At 41.1% G+C, this 25307-nt stretch overlaps 1 protein-coding gene across 4 annotated transcripts; it reads left to right on the top strand.

Moving 5' to 3' along the window:
- Positions 1 to 1094: 1094 nt before the first annotated feature.
- Positions 1095 to 23932, top strand: PRPF3 (pre-mRNA processing factor 3). Of its 4 annotated transcripts, none has more exons than XM_049616378.1 (16): positions 1095 to 1247; positions 3797 to 3986; positions 5693 to 5823; positions 7799 to 7945; positions 10320 to 10403; positions 10598 to 10818; positions 11477 to 11783; positions 12898 to 13064; positions 13811 to 13890; positions 15822 to 15965; positions 17222 to 17321; positions 17495 to 17608; positions 18655 to 18773; positions 19058 to 19141; positions 20469 to 20530; positions 23574 to 23932. In XM_049616378.1, exons 2-16 carry the CDS (start codon positions 3842 to 3844, stop codon positions 23718 to 23720), a joined length of 2052 nt encoding a protein of 683 aa, XP_049472335.1. In that variant the 5' UTR covers positions 1095 to 1247; positions 3797 to 3841; the 3' UTR covers positions 23721 to 23932. The 4 variants fall into 4 exon arrangements, with proteins under 4 accessions (XP_049472335.1, XP_049472336.1, XP_049472340.1 ...); XM_049616379.1 differs by lacking the exon at positions 1095 to 1247 and adding an exon at positions 1274 to 1294; XM_049616383.1 differs by lacking the exons at positions 1095 to 1247; positions 3797 to 3986 and adding an exon at positions 7073 to 7168 and having other exon boundaries at positions 5736 to 5823.
- The last annotated feature ends 1375 nt before the right edge of the window (positions 23933 to 25307 follow it).

The raw sequence follows: 25307 nt of genomic DNA, 5'->3' as shown, positions 1-25307 counted from the left end.
GCGTCTGACTCTTGATTTTGGCTCTGGTCATGATCTCGGGTTGGTGCGTTTGAGCCCCGCTTTGGGCTCTCTGCTGTCAACACAGATACCGCTTCAGATCCTCTGTCCCCCTCTCTCTCTGCGCCTCCCCTGCTCACACTCTTTCAAAAAAATGAAATAAACATTAAAAAAATAATAATCCAAGCATAAAATTGAGAGTACTGGAAGCTGTGAGAAGCAAGTGGATTCTATAGGACCAATACAACAGGAGACCAGGACCATTCCAAGATCATTGGCTTGCATAACTATGAATACAGTTGCCGTTAACTGAGGATGAAGATTGGGAGCTGTTTTGGGGGAGGGAGGATAGCAGTTAGAATCAGAAGCTTAGTTTTCATTACTTGAGATGTCTTTTACACATTTATGAGGCAACTGGCTAATTATTATATATAATGAAGCTTTATTGAACTCTGAGAAGCACTTACCCTCCGTCATTCTTGCAGTCCTCACAGCAGCCCCACCAAGTGGATTTTTTTTTACAGGTAAGGAAACAGACTTAAGTAACTTGCCTAATGTCACAGCTAATGAGTGAGAGAGCTAGAATACAAATCTAGACAGTCTGGCTTTAAAGCCCATGTTCTTCATCATTAAGGGATATCCATTCTCAGATAATGCCTGGCACATAGTAGTAGGTACTCAAATATTTACTATGTCAGTGAATGAATGAGACAGTAAAAGGAACAAATGCGGAGCTGCTATCTTCAGAGTCCTCCTATGTTCTCATTTTTCTTGGTAGTCTCTGGCATCACGCTTAAGTAAGGGAGAAAGGTTAAAGAGGGGCGGATAATGCTAGCGACCACGACTCTCAGGTTTACTTACTACCAGAGAGGCCGCGTTTAGCCCGAACGCAAAAGTCCCGCTTTTAGCGCACTTAGTCTCCACACTAGGAGTACTGCAAGCAGCCCAATTTCTGCTTCAGGTAACATTAACTTCGCAGGAATCTAGTTACCGCATTTCGCTGGGGAAACCTAAGTAGGTAGGAACTTGTACAGGCAAACTTCACAGCTCGGGCACGCATGCGCGCCGCCGCCGAGAAGACGGTTACTACGGCTGCGCGAACCGGTGGCCCCGCCCTTCCCCGTCACATGTCGGGGGGCCGCGGCGTGGCGGCGGCCGTGGCGGTAGCGACGGCAGGCCGTAGGGCGGTCGGAGGGTTTCCGGTTCCGGTGTAACGTTCGGGCTCCGTCTCAGGGGCTGAAGTTTGTGAGGTGAGTAGTGACCCCGGGCCCGGGGAGGATATGCTGTGGTCCGAGCGGTGAGGACCAGGTTTCAGTCCAAGGGCAGGACCCAGGCGGGAAGGTTCAGTGGGAAGGCAGCCGGAGAAGTACAAGGTTCTGAGGGAGAATGGGTTGGAGTGAGATTGTAAAGAGGAAAAGGGCGGGGGCGGGAAGGGGACGGGGTGGGGAGACTGGCTCTAAGATGGGAGTTTGGGGAGGACAAGTGGGGTGGGGAGCCAGTGGGAGATAGGGAAAGAGCAGAGAAGAATAGGGGTTGCAGAGGGAAGGAAACTCAGGTTGTAGCAAAGAACACGGAGTAAGGGGATTCTTCAGAAGATTGGATTCTGCTACCTGCTCATTCAGAGATCCTTCTGCCTACCTCTTCTTCCACCCCCACTCCACCCCACCCCGCCCCGTCCCAGGCAGTTATTGTTGAACATTTGATTAGTGACAAAGCTAGTGACTGTTGGGAACTTTTATTTTTGTCCACTGGCTGTTTAGTTTGCTAGAGGATTGAGTTGAAGTTGAATACATTTGTTAGTGTAGTATTTGGGCACACGTTTCATCTGATAGAGTGGTAGCTCATTTGTTGCTTTGGCTTTTCAAATTGCTTACGCTTTCTAGCCCATGATTCAATTCTAGTGGAACGTAAGCCTCGTTAAGGCGAAGATTGTCTGATACGTTCACCGTTGTAGGTATCCGCAGCACCCAGTGCACTGATTGAGACTTAGTAATTATACAATAAATATTTACTGAATGATAAAAAATGATGAAGGTATGGCAGATTGTCCTCAATTTGTAAGATGAGTAGACCGAGGCTCAGAGGAATTACTTGCCCCAAAGCTGGTAAACAGTAGAACTCTGTGACCCAAATGTTCAGTGTGAACTCTTTCTTCACTCTCTGTGGTGTCTATGCTTCTTTTGGTAATGCATGTTTAATATACAGAGATTTATAAACTATACTCTATCATGATATAGGTGAATAGAGCTGCCATAGAATTATTCATAGAACATGTCCCTGAGACACAAAATCTTTCACTCCTAGTTTCTTGATTTTAATCTACTGGCTTCCCATGGTTATGCCAAAATTAAATATGCTGTTTAGCAACAGGTCTTATAGAGAGGGTAAACCTGCCAAGAAAGTAGAAATTAATCAGACTATCTTTTAGGAGAAAAGAGGTCTTAAAACATCTTGAAAGATTGACTACCGGAGACCCTGATTTGTAGCAGTGCTGGGAGGAAGTTAGCTTGGAAATGGAGGTCAATGCAGTTTATTGATTTAAGCACTTATGGAGAAAATCAGGGAAATAAAATTTTCTCTATGCTCATGAGTTTTGCTGTTTAAGTAGGAGATCAAAAATGTAAAATGAATAATGTTAAAGAATTATATTAACTTGCATTAAATAACAAAGATTTGTTGTAGGGGGTCCTTTATGATAGTGTTTTCTCTGCTAAGCTAAAAAGTAGAAGAATAAAGATGAAAAGGGAGAGAGAGAAAGTACATCCAAAATGAGGGCATTCTTTTCTGAGGTGAAGAATTAATCTTACAAAGTCAGCTGACAGAGTAGAACATGAGAGAACGTGATCTGGGTACAGAATTCCCACAGGGATGAATATGACTGTAGAGATAAGTGACAGCATTCTTAAGGATTATAAGATTTGTTTTTTTTTTTAATGGTTTATTTATTTAAAGTAAGCTCCACACCCAATGTGCGACTTGAACTCATGCCCCAGAGATCAGGAGTCACATGCCGTAACAAGTGAGCCGGCCAGGCACCCCAGGATTATGAACTTTAATATAGGATGGCTGATCTGGATAGCCCTTTCTCTCTCCCCCTCCCCACCCCCACCACCATTCCTTAAAAGAAGGGAATCCTACAGGTCAAGGCTAGGTTAAGGAATGCCTACCTGGAAGCAGGAGAGATAGAAAAGCTGGCCTCTGGGGGGCACCTGGGTGGCTCAGTCGGTTGAGCGTTCAACTTCAGCTCAGGTCATGATCTCACGGTTTGTGAGTTCGAGCCCCGCGTCGGGCTCTGTGCTGACAGCTCAGAGCCTGGAGCCTGCTTCTGATTCTATGTCTCCCACTCTCTCTCTGCCCCTCCCCCACTCATGCTCTGCCTCTCTCTGTCTCAGAAATAAATAAGCATTAAAAAAAAAAAGAAAGAAAGAAAAGCTGGCCTCTGGGTGGGTTTTTTTCAGTCTTGTTTTCAGGTTATATGTTTGCCACTCCTTGTTATGACAAGATCAGAAAAGAAGCTAGAACTCATTTCTCAGACTAGGTTATTCCCAGGGTTGGTTTGTTTATTCCCCAGATTTCACTGATCCACTGATACCTAACTGAGTTAGAGTTGCAAATGAAATGTAGTTCTTTTTGCTTTTAAGTAATGGGTTTTAGAGAAAGTATTTAGGTCGAAATGAAGTGCAGGAACTTGCCTAAGGATTGGGAAGAGAGGCAGAGAGGGCATTCCTGATACACTAAACATTGCTTGGGGTGCTCTTTTCCTACCGTCTAACTAAGTGTTCTCCTGGTTTCTTTTTAGGTGCAGGACTGAATCCCATTCGAGCTACCCTCCCTTTCCTGAAGAATGGCACTGTCTAAGAGGGAGCTGGATGAACTGAAGCCATGGATAGAGAAGACAGTGAAGAGGGTGCTGGGTTTCTCAGAGCCCACAGTGGTCACAGCAGCACTGAACTGTGTGGGGAAGGGCATGGACAAGAAGAAGGCAGCTGGTATGTCCTTTTATGAATCTTTTTTTAATGTTTTTATTTTTTGAGAGAGAGAGTATACAAGTGGGGGAGGGGCAGAATGAGAGGGAGACAGAGGATCCAAAGCAGGTTCCATGCTGACAGGCTGGCAGCAGCAAGCCTGATGTGGAGCTTGAACTCATGAACCTCAAGATCATGACCTGAGCCAAAGTTGGACACTCAATTGACTGAGCCACCCAGGAGCCCCTGTTTTATGAATCTTTTGACTTATAGCAGGATCCCAAACACTGCTTTGAACTTCCCCAAATTCTCTCTGCTGGGAGTGTCTAAAAAAAAATTAGGCCACATATTATTTTCTCCTGCATTATGATGGAAATAGCCTAAATGACTAATTTTGCTTTTTCCCTTTTTTTAATACTATTTGTGACATATTTTGTTTTTTATTTGTTATTTTTTTAATTGTAAGCTCTATGCCCAATGTGGGGCTTGAACTCATGATCTCAAGATCAAGATGCTGGCTCTAGCAACTGAGCCAACTGGGTACCCCATTTATGACATATTTTGAATCTCAGACTGACTTCTTTTGACCAATGTCAAGTCAGTTGAATCAACTAAGTTATATTTACTTAGGAAAGATGCTAAGGGCGCCTGGGTGGCTCAGTTGGTTAAGTGGCCGACTGTTGATTTTGGCTCAGGTCATGATCTCACGGTTTGTGAGTGTAAGCCCTGCTTCGGACTCTGCACTGGGTGTGGAGAGCCTGCATCAGATTCTTTCTCTCCCTCTCACCCTGCTTGTGGGGGCTCACTCGCTCTCTCTTTCTCAAAAAAAAAAAAGAAAGAAAGAAAGAAAAAATATGCTAAAGTCAGATGGGTAGATTCAAGTTCAGAGTGATAACTAAACCAAGTTTATGAAAAAAGTTGAGGGAGGTAGAATTTGTTAATAGTAGTCTCTTCCAGCTTGCTCTTTGGGAAGAGTTAGGGTGATTATTCATCATTAACTTTGATGTTCAACCTGAATAGATTGCTCTGGCTTTGCTACTTCTTACTGCAAAAAATTGTAACTATATTTTTACCTCATAGGGCAAGGTCATTCAATATAAGAGGATTTATGGGAATCCTACAAAGAACTTAGGAAAACATTTCCCTCCCTCCTGGAGGTAAAATTCCAGTGTTGGTGTCTGTTATATGCCTAATATTGGACTAAGTACTGTTACTTTGTCTTTTTTTTTTTTTTTTAATTTTTTTTTTTTTTTTAACGTTTATTCATTTTTTGAGACAGAGAGAGACAGAGCATGAATGGGGGGGGGGGGTCAGAGAGAGGGAGACACAGAATCTGAAACAGGCTCCAGGCTCTGAGCTGTCAGCACGGAGCCTGACGCGGGGCTCGAACTCACGGACCGCGAGATCATGCCCTGAGCCGAAGTCGGCCGCCTAACCGACTGAGCCACCCAGGCGCCCCTTTTTTTTTTTTTTTTTTTTTTTTAAAGTTTATTTATTTTGAGAGAGAGAGAGCCTGTATGTGCTAGCAGGGGAGGGGCAGAGAGAGAGAAATGGAATCCCAAGCAGGCTCTGCACTGTCACATCAGAGCCCGATGCAGGGCTCAAACTTAAAAACCATGAGATCATGACCTGCGCAGAAATCAAGAGCCGGGCACTTAACCAACTGAGCTACCCACTCACTCCTTGTACTCTAACTTTTTCAACCCTACCACCTCTTTTTTTCCTGTCAGACCATCTGAAACCTTTTCTTGATGATTCTACTCTCCGATTTGTGGACAAACTATTTGAGGCTGTGGAGGAAGGCCGGAGCTCTAGACATTCCAAGTCTAGCAGTGACAGGAGCAGAAAACGAGAGCTAAAGGTAGGTTACAGTTAATTATCTGATGAGCTTGGGAGTGTTTTGAATGGTAATAAATTTGCTAAGCTTACCTGACTCACACTTTGGTATTTAATATTAGAATACATAATATTCAAGAGAGATACTAAGACATTAAAGGAGAGGAGGTGAGCTTGTATTATCACCATCTTATGATGGTGAACTACGTAAGTTCATGGGTTGAAATACTTCAGGGAACCAATTGGTAGCTTTGTCCTTTTTCACGTACAGTTAGGAGTTTTAGTTCTTACATTTCCCTTTGTCTCCTCCCCCCCCACCCCCCTTACTACTACCTATAAGTTGATCGCTCTAAGGTTTTATGTTTTGGTTTACTTGATACCTAATAGATGTTTCAGAATGTGACTCCACTGTTGTAAACCTCCCTGTTGTTCCTTTTAGAGGTTTTTCTACAGTGGACTTGTAGATGGGATACCTAACGAAAATTATTATTTACTGTATGTCTTGAGAGCCTGCTGTTTGCTATATAGCAATATGGCTGGTCATCTGGCCCCATGAGTGGACTACTTAAAAGGACCATCATTAGTGTCTTACTTCCTTCACTTTTTATTCTGTAGTTGCTGATTGGTCATGCCTTTTTTCAATATTAGCTGCATCAGGTGGCTGGTTTCTCTATCTCTTTTCTTTTGCTTTAAAAAAGTCTTTTCTGTGACTCCCATCAAACCTTCCAAAGTGCATTTGATACCTTGGCTATCCTATTGCTTTTCCTGGGGCACAAAGAGTGAATAAGCAATGTCTGCTTGGTCCCTGGCCAGGCTGTAGAACCGAGAGAAAGAGGGTCATGTGCCTTTTGTGTTTAAGTCATTGTGGGTGGTGAGAGGAATGAGAAATAGTCCTTGCCTTAAAAGAATTTGCAATTTAAGGAAGGGCACAACAGAATATAGTCACAAATTACAAAATCTAAGTAGCAGTCTCATAAATTTTAGAGATGACTGTAGGGTTTCAGATTGATGTTGAATTTGGTATGTTTAAGTGGGAATGCTTAATCCACGATCTGCATAGATCTGTGGAGTGAAATTAATGCTATAATAGGGCATGTGGCTGTGTAAGGGCTGAGGCATGCTGTGAATGAAGTGACTACATTGGGTGGGATTGATAAAAATGGTTTCTTGAAGGAGGTATCTAGGTAGCGTTGGGATACGGGTCCCATTTTGGTCCGTTCAGGTCCCCACCCCACACAATATATTATGGGAGAGTCCTTTTTCTTGAACTGTAGGAGTTCCAGGAAGCGCTCGCCCCTGGCCGAGGATATGTCCTTGCAAAACACGAGCCCTCCTAGTGAAGAGGGGATGTCACCCAAAGCCTACCACCGGTGTGTACATTTGCTTTTTCCCGTTGTCCCTTCCAGTTGGCCACTCTTGGTCCTGTTAAATTCACCTTGCAAATTGGTCAGCGTATTTGAGTTCCCATTGTTTGATGAGAACAGAGTGTTACTGGGTAATACTGAAGAAGAAAGGGAAAACCCGTCCTGAAAGAGCTTAGACTCTAATTGGGAGAAGGTACTAACATTGGAAGACTTAACACTTGGCAAGCAGAATATTAACAATGTAATTTTATGTAATATGAACCCAGCTCTTAAGTGCTAAGAGGATATGAAACAACAGTTTGATCAGAGTGAGATGAGATTATTAGTGAGGAAAACTTCCTGAGGCGAGTTTTAGGCAGGACTTGGAACAGGGGTGTGGAAAAAATTGAGGGATATCATTGCAAATGTAGGCAGTAGTATTGGCAAAGACCTTGAGATGGGAACATTTATAAGGACATGGTGATGAAATTTGCTTGACTGGAGTAGGAGAACGATGAAGTTGGGTGAGATGGTCCGTTTGGTGGAGGGTCTAAAGGACTCTGGGGAAAGCTACAAAATGCTGGTAGGGACTAGGATGATTCTTCCCTTCTCCCATGGGCAGGGAGAAAACTCTTCTGTCATCTTGGGTTTCTTTAGGAAGTGTTTGGTGATGACTCTGAGATCTCCAAGGAATCATCAGGAGTAAAGAAGCGACGGATACCGCGTTTTGAGGAGGTGGAAGAGGAGCCTGAAGTGATCCCTGGGCCTCCCTCAGAGAGTCCTGGCATGCTGACTAAGCTCCAGGTGAGTAATTAGGGACTGAAAGCAGTGATTCTCTGAACTGAAGAAGTGAGAGATGCAGGGGTCCAGATTCATCATGACCTTGATTTGAATTAGTATTTAGCATTGGGAAACTTTTGTTTACTGCTCTATGTTTTATCATTTCTCAGTTTAACCAGGAGTATTTCACCTGAAGGCTATTGAAATAACATTTACGAGCACCTGTTATGTGGCAAACAAGGGTGTTACATACATGATTTGCCCAGTTGTCTACCTCGTTGGGTCATTGAGAAAATTATTGAACTAATCAGAACTCAGCTTGATGACAGAGGAGAATTTCCAAATATAACACTGACATGCTATAATCCACTAAAATAATTTCAAGTTGACTTGTTTTTAATAAGAATTATCTGCATTTTTAAAATGGACTTTCTTTTTTTTGTTAATTAAAAAATTGTTTTTTAATGTTTTATTTATTTTTGAGAGAGTCAGAGTATGAGCAGGGAAGGGGCAGAGAGAAGAGAGAGAGAGAGAGAGAGAGACACCAAATCCAAAGCAGGCTCCAGGCTCTGAGCTGTCAGTACAAAGCCTGATGCAGGGCTCGGACCCACGAAAATGACCTGAAGTCGGTCGCTTAACTGACAGAGAGAGGGAGTGAGGGAGAGAGAGAGGGGGGAGACATAGGATCTGAAGCAGGCTCTAGACTCTGAGCCAAAGTCAGCTGCTTAACCACCTGAGCCACCCAGATGCCCCTAAAATGGGCTTTCTTAAAACAATTTTGATACTACATAAATAATAAATATTTCTTGTGCTGTTTAAAGTCTCTTGGAAGAAGAACAGAATATATACATATATGTGTGTGGGAGGGTGGATGAATTTGCTTATATATATTTATATATGATATTTCTGCAGGGAAAGATACTGGTGCTTTATAGAGAGTAGGAGTAGAAGATTTCACAGTATACTCTTTTGTACTGTTTTGCATTTTGAACTATGTAAATATATCACACAAAAAAGATGTCAAAAATAAACTTTAGGGCACCTGGGTGGCTCAGTCAGTTGAGCATCCAACTCTTAATTTCGGCTCCCAGGGTTGTGGGATCAAGACCTGTGTCCGGCTCAGCACTGAGCATGGAGCCTGCTTGGAATTCTCTCTCTCTCCCTTTGCCCTGCCCCTGACTCTAAAATAAAAATGAAAAGGAAAAATTAGGGACACCTAGGTGGTCAGTTGTTCAAGCATGTGACTCTTGATTTCTGCTCAGGTCGTGAAATCAAGCCCCATGTCAGGCTCTGCGCTGATACTAAGGAACCTACTTGGGATTCTCTCTCTCCCTGTCTGCCCCACCCTCTCTCCCTATCCCTCTGTTTCTCTCAAAGTAAATAAACTTTAAAAAATTTTTTTGTGTGTGATTAATTTAAAAATATATCTTGAAACACCTTGACAGCAAGGTTTCTTTTGGGAAGTTCAAGAATTATTTGATTGTATTCTCAAAGGTTATTATTCTCATATTCTTTAGGACAGAAGAAGTATTTTACACGGGATAGGAAACAGATCTTTGCATTGTTGTCTCCAGTTACCCAAAGCAGGAATTCATCAAAAGTATGATAATTTGGGGCTTCTGGCTGGCTCAAGTCAGAAGAGCATGTGACTCTTGACCTCTGGGTCGTGAGTTCAAACTCCACCATGGGTGTAGAGATTCCAAAATTAAATAGATAAACTTAAAAGTATAATTTGTGTGGACTCTGCCAAGAGTTTTGTTTAAATGCTCATAATAACCCTGTAAGGTAGGTCTGTTGTTACCTTTTTTTAGGCACTTGGAGTTTTAGAGATTAAATACCATGTCCAGTGTCACATAAGTGTTAAGTGGCAGAGTTAAGATTCAAGCTCAGGTTTCTGTTAACCTGAGTCTTTTTTATTTTTTTTCTTAACATTTTATTTATTTTTGAGGCAGGGAGAGACAGAGCATGAACAGGGGAGGGTCAGAGAGAGGGAGACACAGAATCTGAAACAGGCTCCAGGCTCTGAGCTGTCAGCACAGAGCCCGATGCGGGGCTCGAACTCACGGACCGCGAGATCATGACCTGAGCCGAAGTCGGCCGCTCAACCGACTGAGCCACCCAGGCGCCCTGTTAACCTGAGTCTTAATCATCAAGCTATGTTACTACCTACCATGCCACTCCTGCTTGAGGAAGATGGGTTGAAATGTTTCAGTGCTCAGCTATGTAGGCTTTTCTTTACTGAATTTTGTAGCCTGTGGTACAGGCAGAATTTGGTGGGTTCATTCAAAAAATTTTTAGTTCTCTAGACCTGAAAAGCCCTTTGTGTTTAGGAACCTGTATAGGAGAAATAAAAAAAAGATATTAACAGTTTTTCAATTTTTCCCCCCACCGAGAGCAGATCAAACAGATGATGGAGGCAGCAACACGGCAAATTGAGGAGAGGAAGAAACAGCTGAGCTTCATTAGCCCCCCTACACCTCAGGTATTGTGCTCAGATTACTCTGAAATGAAGACTCTTTAGCAAAGAATTTCTTTCCATCCACTCTCATTTTCTTGCTATCCACTCATTTGAGTTTGGAAGGCATGTTCCGTGCCACCATCTACCAGTCTACATGTGTGACCTGTCCGCCTGTCTAATTCTTCTGATTCTTATTTCTTTTTTCTCCTCTCTCACAGCCAAAGACTCCTTCTTCTTCCCAGCCAGAGCGACTTCCAATTGGCAACACTATTCAGCCCTCCCAGGCTGCCACTTTCATGAATGATGCCATTGAGAAGGCGAGGAAAGCAGCTGAACTACAAGCCCGCATCCAAGCCCAGCTGGCACTGAAGCCAGGGCTCATTGGCAACGCCAACATGGTGGGCCTGGCCAATCTCCACGCCATGGGCATTGCTCCCCCGTGAGTATCTGTTTCATGGAACCCCTTAGTATTTCTGAAGCTGGAGAAGCAATAAATACCTTCGAATATTACTGATCCTTTTCTCCCAAGGAACGTAAATCATTTCTTATAGTTTCATATTTCTTACGTGTGCTTAATAAATACCAATTGAATTCTCTTAGCTTGCTCGTGGCAGAATTTATTAGCTTCTTTTTATAATTGGTAGAACTGAGGTTAAGATTCTTTATCTGTTGTTGAGCTAGGAATAGAACCGGTCTCCTGGTTCCTAACTCAGAACTATATCCATTAGACCTCAGTGAATGATACCAGATCTGAGAGTTCTCTACAACTGGATAAAAATGATAGACTTTATTTTTAGCGCCTACAATTGGTTTGGCATACTATGTCGGATTCAGAAATTCCGGAGTGAAGATAGGCTTGCAAATTCTTATCAATGTAATATATAAATTCATTTCATCCGATTTTACTCTGTACTCACATACTCAGTTTGATGTTTTCAGTCACGGTGTTACTATTCACAGATGGGTTTATGTTCCCTAGAATTGTGTGTAACCTAGTTCTCTTTGTTTGGTTTGATTTGTTTCATTTTCTGTTTGTTTCTTGTTTGCCTTATTTATTGTCCCATATGGCATTTATTTCTTTGTGGGCTGTTTCGCAGGAAGGTGGAGTTAAAAGATCAAACTAAACCTACACCACTGATTCTCGACGAGCAAGGTCGCACTGTAGATGCAACAGGCAAAGAGATTGAGCTGACACATCGCATGCCCACTCTGAAGGCCAATATTCGTGCTGTGAAAAGGGAACAGTTCAAACAACAGCTAAAAGAAAAGCCATCAGAAGACATGGAGTCTAATACTTTTTTTGACCCTCGAGTCTCAATTGCCCCTTCCCAGCGCCAGAGACGCACTTTTAAATTCCATGACAAGGGCAAATTTGAGAAGATTGCCCAACGATTACGGACAAAGGTATCTGGTTTAGAATATAACCTAGAACTTCAGGGGTACCTGGGTGGCTCAGTCAGTTAAGCATCTGACCCTTGGTTTCAGCTCAGGTCATGATCCCGCGGCTTTGTGGATTCAAGCACTGCTTTGGGCTCTGCACTGCCAGCGCAGAGCCTGCTTGGAATGCTTTCTCTCCCTCTTTCTCTCCGCCCCTCCCCCACTCACATGGTGTCTGTCTCTCTCAAAATAAGTAAATAAACTTTAAAAACAAAATCTTTAAAAAAAAGAATATAACCTAGAACTTCAAAGAAGTTAGGAAGGTGACAAAAGAAATGTAATACAGTCCTAAAATACTGCCAACTCAATTCTCAAAGTTTTAGGCAATTAGATACACAAGTAATAAAGCAATGACTAATTTCTTTTTGATTTATTTATTTTGAGAGAGACAGCGCAAGCAGAGGAGGGGGAGAGAGAGAATCCCAAGCAACCTCAGCAGGGTCAGCGCAGAGCCAGATGTGGGCCTCAAAGTCACAAAACTGTGGGATCATGACCTGAGCTGAAATCAAGAGTCAGTCTGTTAACCAGCTAAGCCACCCAGGGTGCCCCGCAATGACTAATTTTTAAACTACTTTATTCCTGGGATACTTGAATTTTAGCTGATTTGTCTTAATTCCATTCTACTTAAGTGGAAATAAAATTGACTTTGAAAATTCACATACAGACAGTGGAGGGAAACAATTCAGAACCCTCTGCGTGATTGAGGAAAGCTAGCCTGGTATATAACTTTTACTACAGATAATCCATACACCTTGAGAGTTGAATTGACTCTATATTCGGTGAGTTTTGCTTCTTGTTTTCATTCTCAAGAATGGAGTTTTCATAGAATTCCATTTCTGTGTGTTTGCCGCAGGCACACACTGTGGGGTGAAGGATGGTGATAAGGGTAGTTGTATGTAAATCATTTAAGTAAAGGATAAAGTAGAATGCCTCTTTTCTTCTAAGTTTTCAGAAATTATGAATTCTTTGCATTAGGCATAAAGAGTGCAACAAGGGAGTACTTTAAAATTTGAGATTCTACTATTTCCCTGTTTTCTGTGACTCCATTTTATCTTCCCATCTTTGTTTATCTTGTCTTTAGGCTCAACTGGAGAAGCTGCAGGCAGAGATCTCACAGGCAGCTCGAAAAACAGGCATCCATACTTCCACTAGGCTGGCCCTCATTGCTCCTAAAAAAGAACTAAAGGAAGGAGATATCCCTGAAATTGAGTGGTGGGACTCTTACATCATCCCCAATGGCTTTGACCTGTGAGTTTGTTAGTTAATACCTTTTAATAAGGCTAGAGTTTTATTGGGAGAGATAATACTCATGCATTAAGTAAAATTATGAAATCCTAGTGAAATAGGTAGCCATATACAGGCTCTTATATTGGTAAATATGTTGAATAAGTTATTTTTAGTTTTTAAGGTTAACATGGGAAGGAAAAGGCACAAATGATCTAAAAGAGAAAGGATGTAAGTTTATATTTGCTTTTGTTATACATGGTTATTATTTTTTTTGCTACCTATAATAGGCTTTTACATTTCTTAAAGATCCAGTCCTACAATAGAGAGGAAGGAGTCTTAATTGATGAGGGAAAGAATGAAATCATTTGAGAAACACTTGGAGAGCTTTAATTTTATCCGTTCTATAATTCTGATCCATGGCTTTAGGAAACTGTATCTCAGTCTTTCCCCTTAACCCTTCCTTTGTCAACCATTGTCCCAGGGAGTTATTGTTATTAGTGAAAGAATGTGGCATCCATCCATCAGGGATATTAGGGTAGAAAAAGGTTGAGAGTGACTGGTGTGGATTGTATGTCCAACCTTAGTGGACCCAGTTTTCTCATCTTGAAAATTATGTGTAATACAATTACATGTTGTGGATATGCAAACTAAAAGGTGCTAGAATATGTTATGGAGAGTGCATTTTTTCATTGTGTTTCTGAGACTCCTTCTCTCTTAGATTTGTCTCTACCCACATATCCTGTTTTCCCTTCTTCCTCCAATTTTAGTACAGAGGAAAATCCCAAGAGAGAAGATTATTTTGGAATCACAAATCTTGTTGAACATCCAGCCCAACTCAACCCTCCAGGTAATGTCTAGATTACTCAATCAAGGCTCTAGAGAAGTATTATCCAATAGAACTTCATGTGACAATGGACAGCACATGTTCTCTGTGCTGTCCATGCAGTAGCCACTATCCACTTGTGACCGTCGAGCATTTGAAAACTGAGTTGCACTAATACAACTGAGAGACTGAATTTTAAATTTTATTCTGTTTTAATTAATTTTAGTTTAAATAGTGTACGTGGCTCGTGGCTACAGTATTGGACAGTGCAGGTCTAGAGCATTGAGGCCTAACCTAGAGATGGTTTCAACTGAAGTATATTACAAGTTGGGTTTTAAAAAGCATTCTCATCTTTGACTCCCAACTCCAGTTTTGTACACCACTGCCCTTCAGTCGTCTTTGTCTTCAGCCTTCTTCTCTCTTGATCATCTTTGTAGCAAAAGCCTGTTGGCTCACTCAGAAGAGATAGGTTTTAGTTGCAGCTGTGTTTTTAACTAGCTGAATCCCTTGGGTAAGTCGTTTAGAACACAGAACTTTCTCACGTATAGAGATAATGTTGATTGATAATGCCTTCTTCAAGAATTATGTAGATCATAAAAGATTTTAACATTTTCATCATATTTGGGATGAACAGAGGAGGTAATACCTCAATTAGTAAATTTGCTTGCCAATAACTCCAATAAGTTTAGAAGAATAGATTGGGACTTTGAGATAATATAGTATATGATAATCATTGTAATGTTATGTAATGTTGTGTAATGTAAAGATACTCCTTACTTAACCAGAGTCTACTTAGTTGTCATCAGTGTGGATCATTAGAAGAACGTAAGGGATTTTGTTTTAAAAAATTGTCAGAGCCCCTGGCTGGCTCAGTCAGGAGAGCATGTGACTCTTTATCTCAGGGTCATGAGTTTGAGCCCTATGTTGGGTATAGAGATTACTTAAATAAACTTTAAAAAAAATAATAATAGGGGCGCCTGGGTGGCGCAGTCGGTTAAGCGTCCGACTTCAGCCAGGTCACGATCTCGCGGTCCGTGAGTTCGAGCCCCGCGTCAGGCTCTGGGCTGATGGCTCGGGGCCTGGAGCCTGTTTCCGATTCTGTGTCTCCCTCTCTCTCTGCCCCTCCCCTGTTCATGCTCTGTCTCCCTCTGTCCCAAAAATAAATTAAAAAAAAAAATAATAATAATAATAATACAGTCGCCTGGGTGGCTCAGTCCGTTGACCATCTGACTTTGGCTTAGGTCGTGATCTCGTGGTTTGTGGGTTCAAGCCCCACATTGGGCTTTGTGCTGACAGTGCAGAGCCTGGTTGGGATTCTCTCTCTCCACCCCTCCCCCACTTGTGCTTTCTCTCTCAAAATAAATAAAATATAATAATAATAATTAAAAAAATTAAAAGTTGAGTAAACCTGCTTTGGGAGTCCAGAGGATTTTCCCCAATTCCTGTAACTCTAAAATTATAAATTTCATTATCTTGGCCCCACCTACCCCAAATCCTCATGCAGAGCAACTGGAGCAGCTCTAATTTTGTTTTCTGTCTTTGCCACTTTTCAGTTGATTAAAGCATTCAACTACTTCAAGAAAAAACAAGTTAGAACACTCTCATGAAAGATAAGAATGTTTTTTAAAAATGGAACATACTGGGGCGCCTGGGTGGCTCAGTCAGTTGAGCATCTGACTCTTGATTTCAGTTCAGGTCATAATAATTCCAGGGTCTTGGGATCGAGCCCCATGTCAGGCTCCATGCTGAGCGTGGAGCCTGCTTAGGATTTGCCCCCTTCCTCCCCACCCCCACCCTTTTAAATAGATAGATAGATAGTGAGATAGTAAAATGCTATACTATCACAAACTAAAAATAACTAATAACACTTAAAGTTTCTTTTAATGTGATTGATAGTCACCTACATCCTTCTAATAGGCTTATTGCTTTTGTTATTTTATTTCTCTACCTGGCAGTTGACAATGACACACCAGTTACTCTGGGGGTATATCTTACCAAGAAGGAACAGAAGAAACTTCGAAGGCAAACAAGGAGGGAAGCACAGAAGGAACTACAAGAGAAAGTCAGGCTAGGCCTGATGCCTCCTCCAGAACCCAAAGGTACATATCTTAGAGGCAGGGATGAAAGGGTGTTAAGTTTATCTGTGTAATTCCAGAGGAACTTTTGCATCTCTTGATATTTGAGTGCTTTCTGTTTCTCAGAATCATTCATTGGTTATTTTCTTCCTTTCCTAAATTTTCTACAATCTGGCTAAGACAGGTCAACATAGGGGTGCTTGGCTGGCTCAGTCAGAGTATGCGACTCTTGATCTTGGGGTTGTGAGTTCGAGCCCCATGTTGAGTGTAGAGATTACTTAATAATAAAATCTTAGGGGTGCCTGGCTGGTTCAGTCAGTTAAGTATCCAACTTTGGCTCAAGTCATGATCTCATGGTTCGTGAGTTCAAACCCCTCATTTGGCTCTCTGCTGTCAGCACAGAGCCTGCTTTGGATCCTCTGTCTCTCTCTGCCCCTCCCCTGCTCACTCGCTCACTCTCTCTCAAAAATAAAATAAACATTTGGGGCGCCTGGGTGGCTCAGTCGGTTAAGCGTCCGACTTCGGCTCAGGTCACGATCTCGCGGTCCGTGAGTTTGAGCCCCGCGTCGGGCTCTGGGCAGATGGCTCAGAGCCTGGAGCCTGTTTCCGATTCTGTGTCTCCCTCTCTCTCTGCCCCTCCCCTGTTCATGCTCTGTCTCTCTCTGTCTCAAAAATAAATAAAAACGTTAAAAAAAAAAAATTAAAAAATAAAATAAACATTTAAGAAAATAAATAAATAAAATGAAATCTTAAAGACAGATCAACATATTCACTGTAGAGGTCATTTAAAGCTTTTTCTTTTTTAAGTATAAAAATATAATATTCTGATCTTCCTGAAAGAATAATTGTCTTGAAATTCATGAAGATAATAGTTGCACTGCTTCCACAGTTGTTATGTACGTAATTCTATAGTTGAAAAATGAAAATATTGTTAAACCCTCCTGTAGTTTCTGTTATCATTCAGTAATATTTTGCGTGAGCACTGTTATGTTCAGGATCTTTCACTACATGTTGTGATCAGAGTGAAAAATACCAAAGAAATAAAACTCCTTATCTGTCGTAAATTTTCAAGCAGTGTAAATAAATGTATACCAACTATATATATTATGTGACTTTCTACAAATGCTGAGTTCTTTGGATGGGCTTTTCAAGGTAGGGGTTTTTAGAGGAAGTGAGCTTTGAGCAGGGATTTGAAATAGGTAAACAGTTATGAATTGATAGAGAAGAGGTGCCAGGTTATCCCAGCTGGAAATTTAATTTAATCTTCTCTCCACTTGCAGTGAGAATTTCAAATTTGATGCGAGTATTAGGAACAGAAGCTGTTCAAGACCCCACGAAGGTAGAAGCCCATGTCAGAGCTCAGATGGCAAAAAGACAGAAGTAAGTGCCATGGGATTGGGTGGAAACCCAGGGCAAGTACCTTTCCCAGACTCTTCTGGGGGGATCCATATTTGGAGGGAGGGGAGAGTCCTCCGTTGCTCTCTCTTTCCCTCAGCTTTGCCTCTGATCTTCAATGCCTTTCTCACTTGTGGATGTCCTTCCTGTCACGACAGAGCGCATGAAGAGGCCAACGCTGCCCGAAAACTTACAGCAGAACAGAGAAAGGTCAAGAAAATTAAAAAGCTTAAAGAAGACATTTCACAGGGGGTACACATATCTGTATATAGGTAGGTGTCCAAACTGGGCCAGCCTTTCCCTTAGAAATGCCAGAAGTTTTCCAAGTGCTTGAGGCAGAATCACTGTGGTCTAAAGCATTCCTAACATCAATATCTACTCACTTCTAATGACCCCAACGTGAATCAGGAGCTAGTAAAGCTTTTATAATGATGAGGATTAAAGACTTACTCTTCTGTCTCTGAGGGCTTCTCAGTGAACCAGTACTAGTTCTGAAGAATGAATGAGTGAATATACTTGTTGAGACCAAGATGTGAACTAAGGATCATTCATCCTTTGTGGAACAGAAAATACCCTATTTCTCCAGGCAGCATTAAAAGTTTCTTTCTTCAGTAACTATATCCTTATCCTGATGTATTGCAGTAATCCTCTTATTTCTACTCCAAAATATATTTAATATGTTGTAAATATGTTCTACCTTGGTGCTGAATTAATGTTTTCATTTTATTCTTTTATGTTGAGTGCATATGTTCCTTCCATTTTTTAAAACGTGCTAGTGTTTAATAACTCGTTCCTTACTATGAAGATGATAATGAGGATTTTTTTTAATCTAACAATACAGAAGGGCCTTGCTGAACAAGACCCCTACTCTCTGAACCCTTAGTACCACTTACTGTAGGTAATTGCTACTAACAGTTTTTCATGTAGCCTTCTAGAAATTTTCCATGAGTAGCATTCTGACTACATTATAAGCATCTAGAAGGCAAAGAATTTGTTGATCTTTATACTGTCAAGAACAATTAGCTTACACATTTTTTTGGATGATGGTAAATATCTCTTTCCTTAGAGTAAATTTTGATTACCTGCTGTTTATTACATGGTATATACAGTGCTAGTCTTTGAAGTATAAGACAGTGGAATTACTTCTAGATTCATTGATTTTACCTTTCAAGCATTAGTGTATTTGCTTACTTACTCCGCAGATTTTTGTTTTTAGAGAGAAAACCATTTTGGATCCATCTGTTTGTTTGCCATTCCATTCAGGCAGCTACTGATGCTAACTGAAACAAAAGCCATAACTAAACTTTCCCTTCTCCAGAGTTCGAAATTTGAGCAACCCAGCCAAGAAGTTCAAGATTGAGGCCAATGCTGGGCAACTGTACCTGACAGGGGTGGTGGTACTGCACAAGGATGTCAACGTGGTAGTAGTGGAAGGGGGTGAGTCTGAAAAACTGAAGGAGACTTGTCCCCACACAACCCTAGGCTTTGAAGTGATTAGCATGGTGGGGAGAAAGGAGGAAAAGATAGAGTTTTAGAGCCATACCTGGGTATAATATCCTGGGCCACTGTTTCTGTGTTTATTGGAGCAAAAGGACCTAAGATGTAGTTCCTGGTATTGCTTCAACTACCACATTAATGGCTGAGTATCAGATGAGCTCAGAGGTTCTTTCTACTTCATCATCATCTACAACTCTGGCAAAATTCTCCTTCTCTGTTTCCAGGCCCCAAGGCCCAGAAGAAATTTAAGCGTCTTATGCTGCATCGGATAAAGTGGGATGAACAGACATCTAACACAAAGGGAGATGGTGAATGGGGGTTAGAGGGGATGGAGTGGGAGGTGGGGTGGTACTCTGTCCATTCATCTACTCCCTCCCACTGACACTTGCTCACACTAGATAATGTTTAGGAATTGTAGAAAACCCCTTTGGACTGTGAACATGTAGACATTCATGCCTACATATTTATTACGTGATGATGTGCATGTTATTCTTCTCCCTGGCCTTCAGGGTGTTTCTGCCAGCTGCTTTCCCTGTCTGTCCAGATCTGGACACTAGTTATGGGAGTCTATTCAGTTTGTGAAAATTCAGCAAACTATGCACTTCATATGTGCATTGTCTATATTATTTTTTGAAAGAAGTTATTTATTTTTAATGTTTATTTTTGAGAGAGGGACAGATAGCGCACAAGTGGGGGAGGGACACAGAGAGAGAGAGAGACAGACAGAATCCGAAGCAGGCTCCAGACTCTGAGTTGTCAGCACAGAACCCGACATGAGGCTCGAACCCACGAACCGTGAGATGATAACCTGAGCCAAAGTTGGACACTCAACTGACTGAGCCACCCAGGCGCCTCTTGAAAGAAGTTTTTAAAGGGTTGAAGGCAAAATTATATGTGTGTGTGTGTGTGTGTGTGTGTGTGTGTGTGTGTGTATATATATATATATATACACACACACATATATACACATACATACTTTTCATTCTTTTGCCCAATTTTATATATGTATAAAATATATTTGACACCCTTCTGACCATCATTCTTCCATCAATATTCATTCTCCCCTTTGCAGACCTGGGTTAGCATTTAACATGTGCAGACAGTCATACTTTTCTTAATTTTCCTAACTTTGGCCCTTTTATATTTTGTGTCCTTAGTTAAGATATTTTCATGCCTTACTTAAAGTACACTTTTCACTATAATTGCCCTATATTTTCTTTTGTTTTACAAGTGTTTCTAAGATATTTTCATTTGGTTTATCTGCCCTCCTTCTCCATTAGATCAAACTCCTTAGTAACGGACTCTGTTGTCTTGGCATCTGAGGCCTGGTTTTCAAAGTGCTTAGGACAAGTTTTTATTGTTGATTCCTTGTCTCTATCTCCTTATTCCTGGTATCTGGTTCAGCTCTTGACACTTATTATGTGCTCAGTAAATGTTGAATTAGTTACTATCTCTGTTTGGAACTTGCAGTCTGATTTGCAGGAAATAAAGATAACAGAAGACATTTGACCCTGATACAATGGAAAGGGGAACAATATTTTAAAAGAATTGGGGTACACTTGAATACTCTTTGTTTAGAACCTAAATCTTGGTCTCTAAGTCTAGAGCAAGATTTAGCTATATTGTCTTTTCCAGATGATGAGGAATCTGATGAGGAAGCTGTGAAGAAAACCAACAAATGTGTACTAGTCTGGGAGGTAGGTGATCTTTTGTTAAACACTGAAGCAGAACTTCAGCTAGTTCCTGGTTGTTTATACTGTTCTAGTGGAGCAAAGGAATGGTAAAACTAAGCAATGATTGATTCCTTAAGTAGTTCATGTTTCCTTTTGGAATTCATTGTTACATGTTTGGCAGCAGATTCTTCCTGACTATATTTTAAATTGATGAGTATATAGTATATGCCATCTGGGGAAGAGTATGGAAAACTGGTGGCAAGAATATAAATTCTCGACTGAGTTGTTTATTTCACAGTCATGGATATGAGACTTAGAAAGAGGGAGATGAATCACTGGGAATTTTTTTTTTTTTTTTGGTCTGGATAATAGTGAAAGAAGTGTTAGACTTAAGAATATAAAGTTGGGAGTCTGGGCATTACCACTTACTAGCTGCTCAAATGGGGCAAGACACTTAATATCAATTACTGTTGGTTTGTCTACAAAATGTGGATTTTGTTTCCTTTTTCTATTTGTCAGTTTTCTGAGACCAGAATTAGATTATGATGTAATAGTGCTCTGTAAAATACAATTTTTTTATGATTATACAGGTCCTTCATCCCTGAAATATTAATGAACCAATATTAGTTCCTCTTTATTTTCTTTTTTTTTTTAATTTAAAAATTTTATTTATTTTTTTAAGTAAGCTCTACACCCAACATGCGGCTTGAACTCATGACCCAGAGATCAAGAGTTGTGTGTTCTATCAACTGAGCCAGCCAGGCACCCTGAACCAGTATTAGCTCTGAAGACTAAATGAATGCATATGCTTATTCAGGCCAAGATGTGAAATAAGGATTGTTCATTGTTTGTGAGCATATAAAATACCATCCTATTTTTCCAGGAAGCATTAAATTTTGTTTTAGTAATTATTTCCTTAACCTAATGTGTTGCAGTAATCCTTTTATTCCCACTCCAAAATACATTTGTTTACATTGTAAATATCTTCTACCTTTGTGTTGAGTTAATGTTTTCATTTTATTCATGTATGTTGAGTGCATGTATATTGTTAATTAAAAAAATTTTTTTTAAGTTTATTTTGAGAGAGAAAGAACACACAAGTGGGTGAGGGGCAGAGAGAGAGAGAGAGAGAAAGAGAGAGAGAATCCCACCCTATCGGCACAGAGCCCAACATGGGGCTCAATCTCACAAATTATGAGATCATGACCTGAGCTGAAATCAAGAGCCCAGTGCTCAACCAACAGAGCCACCCCGGGCACCCCTATCTTTTATTTTTTTAATGCACTCATTTAGTAACTAGTTATTTATTATAAAAGTATTATGTCAAAGGTAGTGAATGCCTATTAAATTCTAATAACACAGAAGAGCACTTACTGAAATGGTCCCTTTCCAATTTCCCCAGTTCTTTAAGACCACTCTTTATAGGCAATTCTTACTGTTTTTCGGGTATTCTTCTATCTTATCCCAGATTCCTCCAATTTATTATGCATACAAAATTAGGCTATAATAACTACCTCACCTGCATCCTGGATATTTAATATCCTACCCCCTTCATCTCTTTCAGTTACCTTTGAGAGTCCACAGGAATTGTATCTCAGGTTCAGAAACAAGCCAGGTTCTACTCTAGCTTCTTATTGGAATCTGATCCCTGAAAGCCTCTTGAGATAGCACTTTATGACTTCATTGTTGTTGGTGCCTTGGGTGAGAATGTGGTTACACCCAGTAATGTATCTTTTTCTATTGTAGTTCTCTTCAGGTACCCCCCTCACTGCTCCCATTCCCCTCTTCACCTCACCCTCCTATTCTTGTTTGTCAGTGGACCCCAAAGCCTCCTGCTTGTATACAGTCTTACCGGGTCTTGTGGAAAGAGTCCTTTTAGCCTCTGGTTCTTTCCTTAAAGGTCCTCTAGTCATAGAGGCCTGGTGGGCAACTAGTTCATCCCATCTCACCTTCCATAGTCCTTCCTGACTTGCTTTTCCACCCAGGTATCAATCAGAGCACAGACTTTCTCATCCTCCATTCAGTAAAAAAAGACCCAAAAAACCTGAAACCTTTATGCCTATAAATTCATGAAGACTCACACAAATATCCAAGGGAATGGAGGTTAAAATAGTTTTTAACATAAAATCACGTTCAACTACATTGCTACACACATGTTATTAGGGTTTAGAAAAGAGTATATTATATCTGATTTACATTAGAAATTGCAGTGTTTTGGGGTGCTTCAGTCAGTTGAGCGTTTGGCTTCAGCTCAGGTCATGATCTTGCAGTTTGTGAGTTTGAGCCCTGTGTCAGGCTCTGTGCCGACAGCTTGGAGCCTGGAGCCTGCTTCAGATTCTCTGTTTCCCTCTCTCTCTGCCCCTCCCCCACTCATACTCTGTTTCTGTCTCTCAAAAAAATGAATGAATGTTAAAAAAAATTGAAGAATTTGGGGTGCCAGCGTGGCCCAGTCGGTTAAGCCTCCGACTTCGGCTCAGGTCATGATCTTGTGGTTTACGGGTTCGAGCCCTGCGTCAGACTGTGTGCTGACAGCTCAGAGCCTGGAGCCTGCTTCGGATTCTGTGTCTCCCTATCTCTCTGCCCCTACCCTCTCAACACTCTGTTTCTCTCTATCCTTCAAAAATAAAGATCAAAAAAAATTTTTTTTAATTAAATTTTTAAAAATTAAAGAATTAAAAAAAAATTGCAGTGTTTTGGGGTGCCTGGCTAGTTCAGTCGGTAGAGCCTGTGACTCTTGATCTCAGGATTGTAGGTTCAAGAGCCGTGTTGGATGTAGAGATTATTTAAATAAAAATCTTGGGGCACCTGGGTGGTTCGGTGGGTTAAAGCATCTGACTCTTGATTTCAGCTCAGGTCATAATCTCATGGTTTGTGAGGCTGAGCCCCATGTTGGGCTCTGTGCTGACAGTGCAGATTGTGCTTGGGATTCTCTCTGCCTCCCTACCCTCTCTCTCTCAAAAAATAAATTTAAAAAACATTTTTTAAAAAATCTTAAAAGTAAATAAGTAAATCTTTTTTTTTTTTTTTTTTTAAAGTGTTTTTATTATAAATTTTGTCTTTTTCCCAGGGTACAGCCAAAGACCGGAGCTTTGGGGAGATGAAGTTCAAACAGTGCCCTACAGAGAACATGGCTCGAGAGCACTTCAAAAAGCATGGGGCTGAACACTACTGGGACCTTGCTCTGAGTGAATCTGTGTTGGAGTCTACCGACTGAAACTACTGCGAGCCCTTGCCTCTCCTTTCCTGCCTTTGTCTCTTCAGTCCTCTTATTCTACTTCCCAAACCAGTTCCACTTGTGTGTGTGATTTCAGAACTGTGCCAAGCTGACATGGGGACAAAGGGAAAATACCTTATACCCTTCCCCAGTCAGCCTGGTGCCGCCCTTTATTCCCCTCATGTGCATATGATTAAAGAGTTATTTTTAAAGTTGGTATGATATTTTTCACACACTTACAGGTATTGGAGTTTAGATCTTCAGGTGATCTTTTCTCCTAACTTCTAGCAATTGCTGTGGAAAAAAAATTTTTGTCATTGATATCTATGTATATGTAAATGGATGAATGGAAGGATGAATGGAAGGGTGAACGGGAGGATATGTATTTTTGATGTCTAATGGAAATTTCTGACCTCATCTTAGAACAAGTGTGAGTAAGAAATCCTGCTTTCCTGGAGTGGAGTGGAGCCCAAAGTGTTATGGGTGAAAGAGGGTAGGACAAGGAGTGTTCATCTGTTAACCTTCAGTAGAGTCACAAGGTAGATTGCCACTGGTCTGGGCTAAGTAGTCTGGACAGGAAATCATTTCCTCAGAAGGTGCTAGTCTGAACAGGAAATCATTTCCTCAGAAGGTGCATAAATGAGAACACGTGTTGTGGTGAAGTGGACACAGAGAATCCAAGGAGGATGTTGTGGGTCAGTTTGTAAAATGGAAAAGGATTCAGGAATTTAGCCTATATTCTCTCTTTACTAATTAAAAAAAAAAAAAAAAAAAAAAAAAAAAAAAAAAAAAAAAAAAAAAAACTTTTTCTAAAAGACAATGTGTAGTTTCCTTTTTCTTTTCCTAGGAATCTGACTAGATGTGGTTCTGTTTAAGAACTTAATGTTTCTGGTTTGATTTTAGGAGTATTGAGGTCAGCATAAGTATTCATTCAAGTCCAAAATTCTTAGTAGATCTACACTTCCATTTCCTGTTGCCTGTTGAGGGAATGGATCACACAGGAGCCATTAGAGCTCCCATAACTTCCTCTAGTTCGAGCTTACCAGGAAATAATGTTGGAAAATGGATATTTGATCAGAAGTTAAAACATTCTGGGGCAACCTGGCTGGCTCAGTGGGTTGAATGTCCGACTTCAGCTCAGGTCATGATCTCGCGGTTCTAAGTTCAAGCCCCGCATCGGGCTCTGTGCTGACAGCTCCGAGCCTGGAGCCTGCTTGGGCTTCCGTGTCTCCCTCTCTCTGCCCCTCCCCTGCTCACGCTCCTTCTCTGTCTCAAAAAAAAATTAACATTAAGGGGCACCTCAGTGGTTCATTCAGTTGAGCATCCGACTTCAGCTGAGGTCATGATTTCACGGTTAGTGAGTTTGAGTCCCACATTGGGCTCTGTACTGACAGCTTGGAGCCTGGAACCTGTTTTGGATTCTGTGTCTCCCTCTCTCTCTCGCCCCTCTCCTGCTCTCTCTCTCTCTCTCTCAAAGATAAACATTAAGAAAATAAACACTTAAAAAAGCTAAAACATTATTATAAAATTAACCCTTTTTTAAAAATTATGTGTTTGAAGTCCTGGAGTTCCAATTCTAAGGCAGTG

The sequence above is a fragment of the Panthera uncia genome (genome assembly GCF_023721935.1).
Source record: "Panthera uncia isolate 11264 chromosome C1 unlocalized genomic scaffold, Puncia_PCG_1.0 HiC_scaffold_4, whole genome shotgun sequence".
NCBI lineage: Eukaryota > Metazoa > Chordata > Mammalia > Carnivora > Felidae > Panthera > Panthera uncia.
Note: the sequence above shows the minus strand (reverse complement) of the source record. Positions and strands in the feature narration are given on the sequence as shown.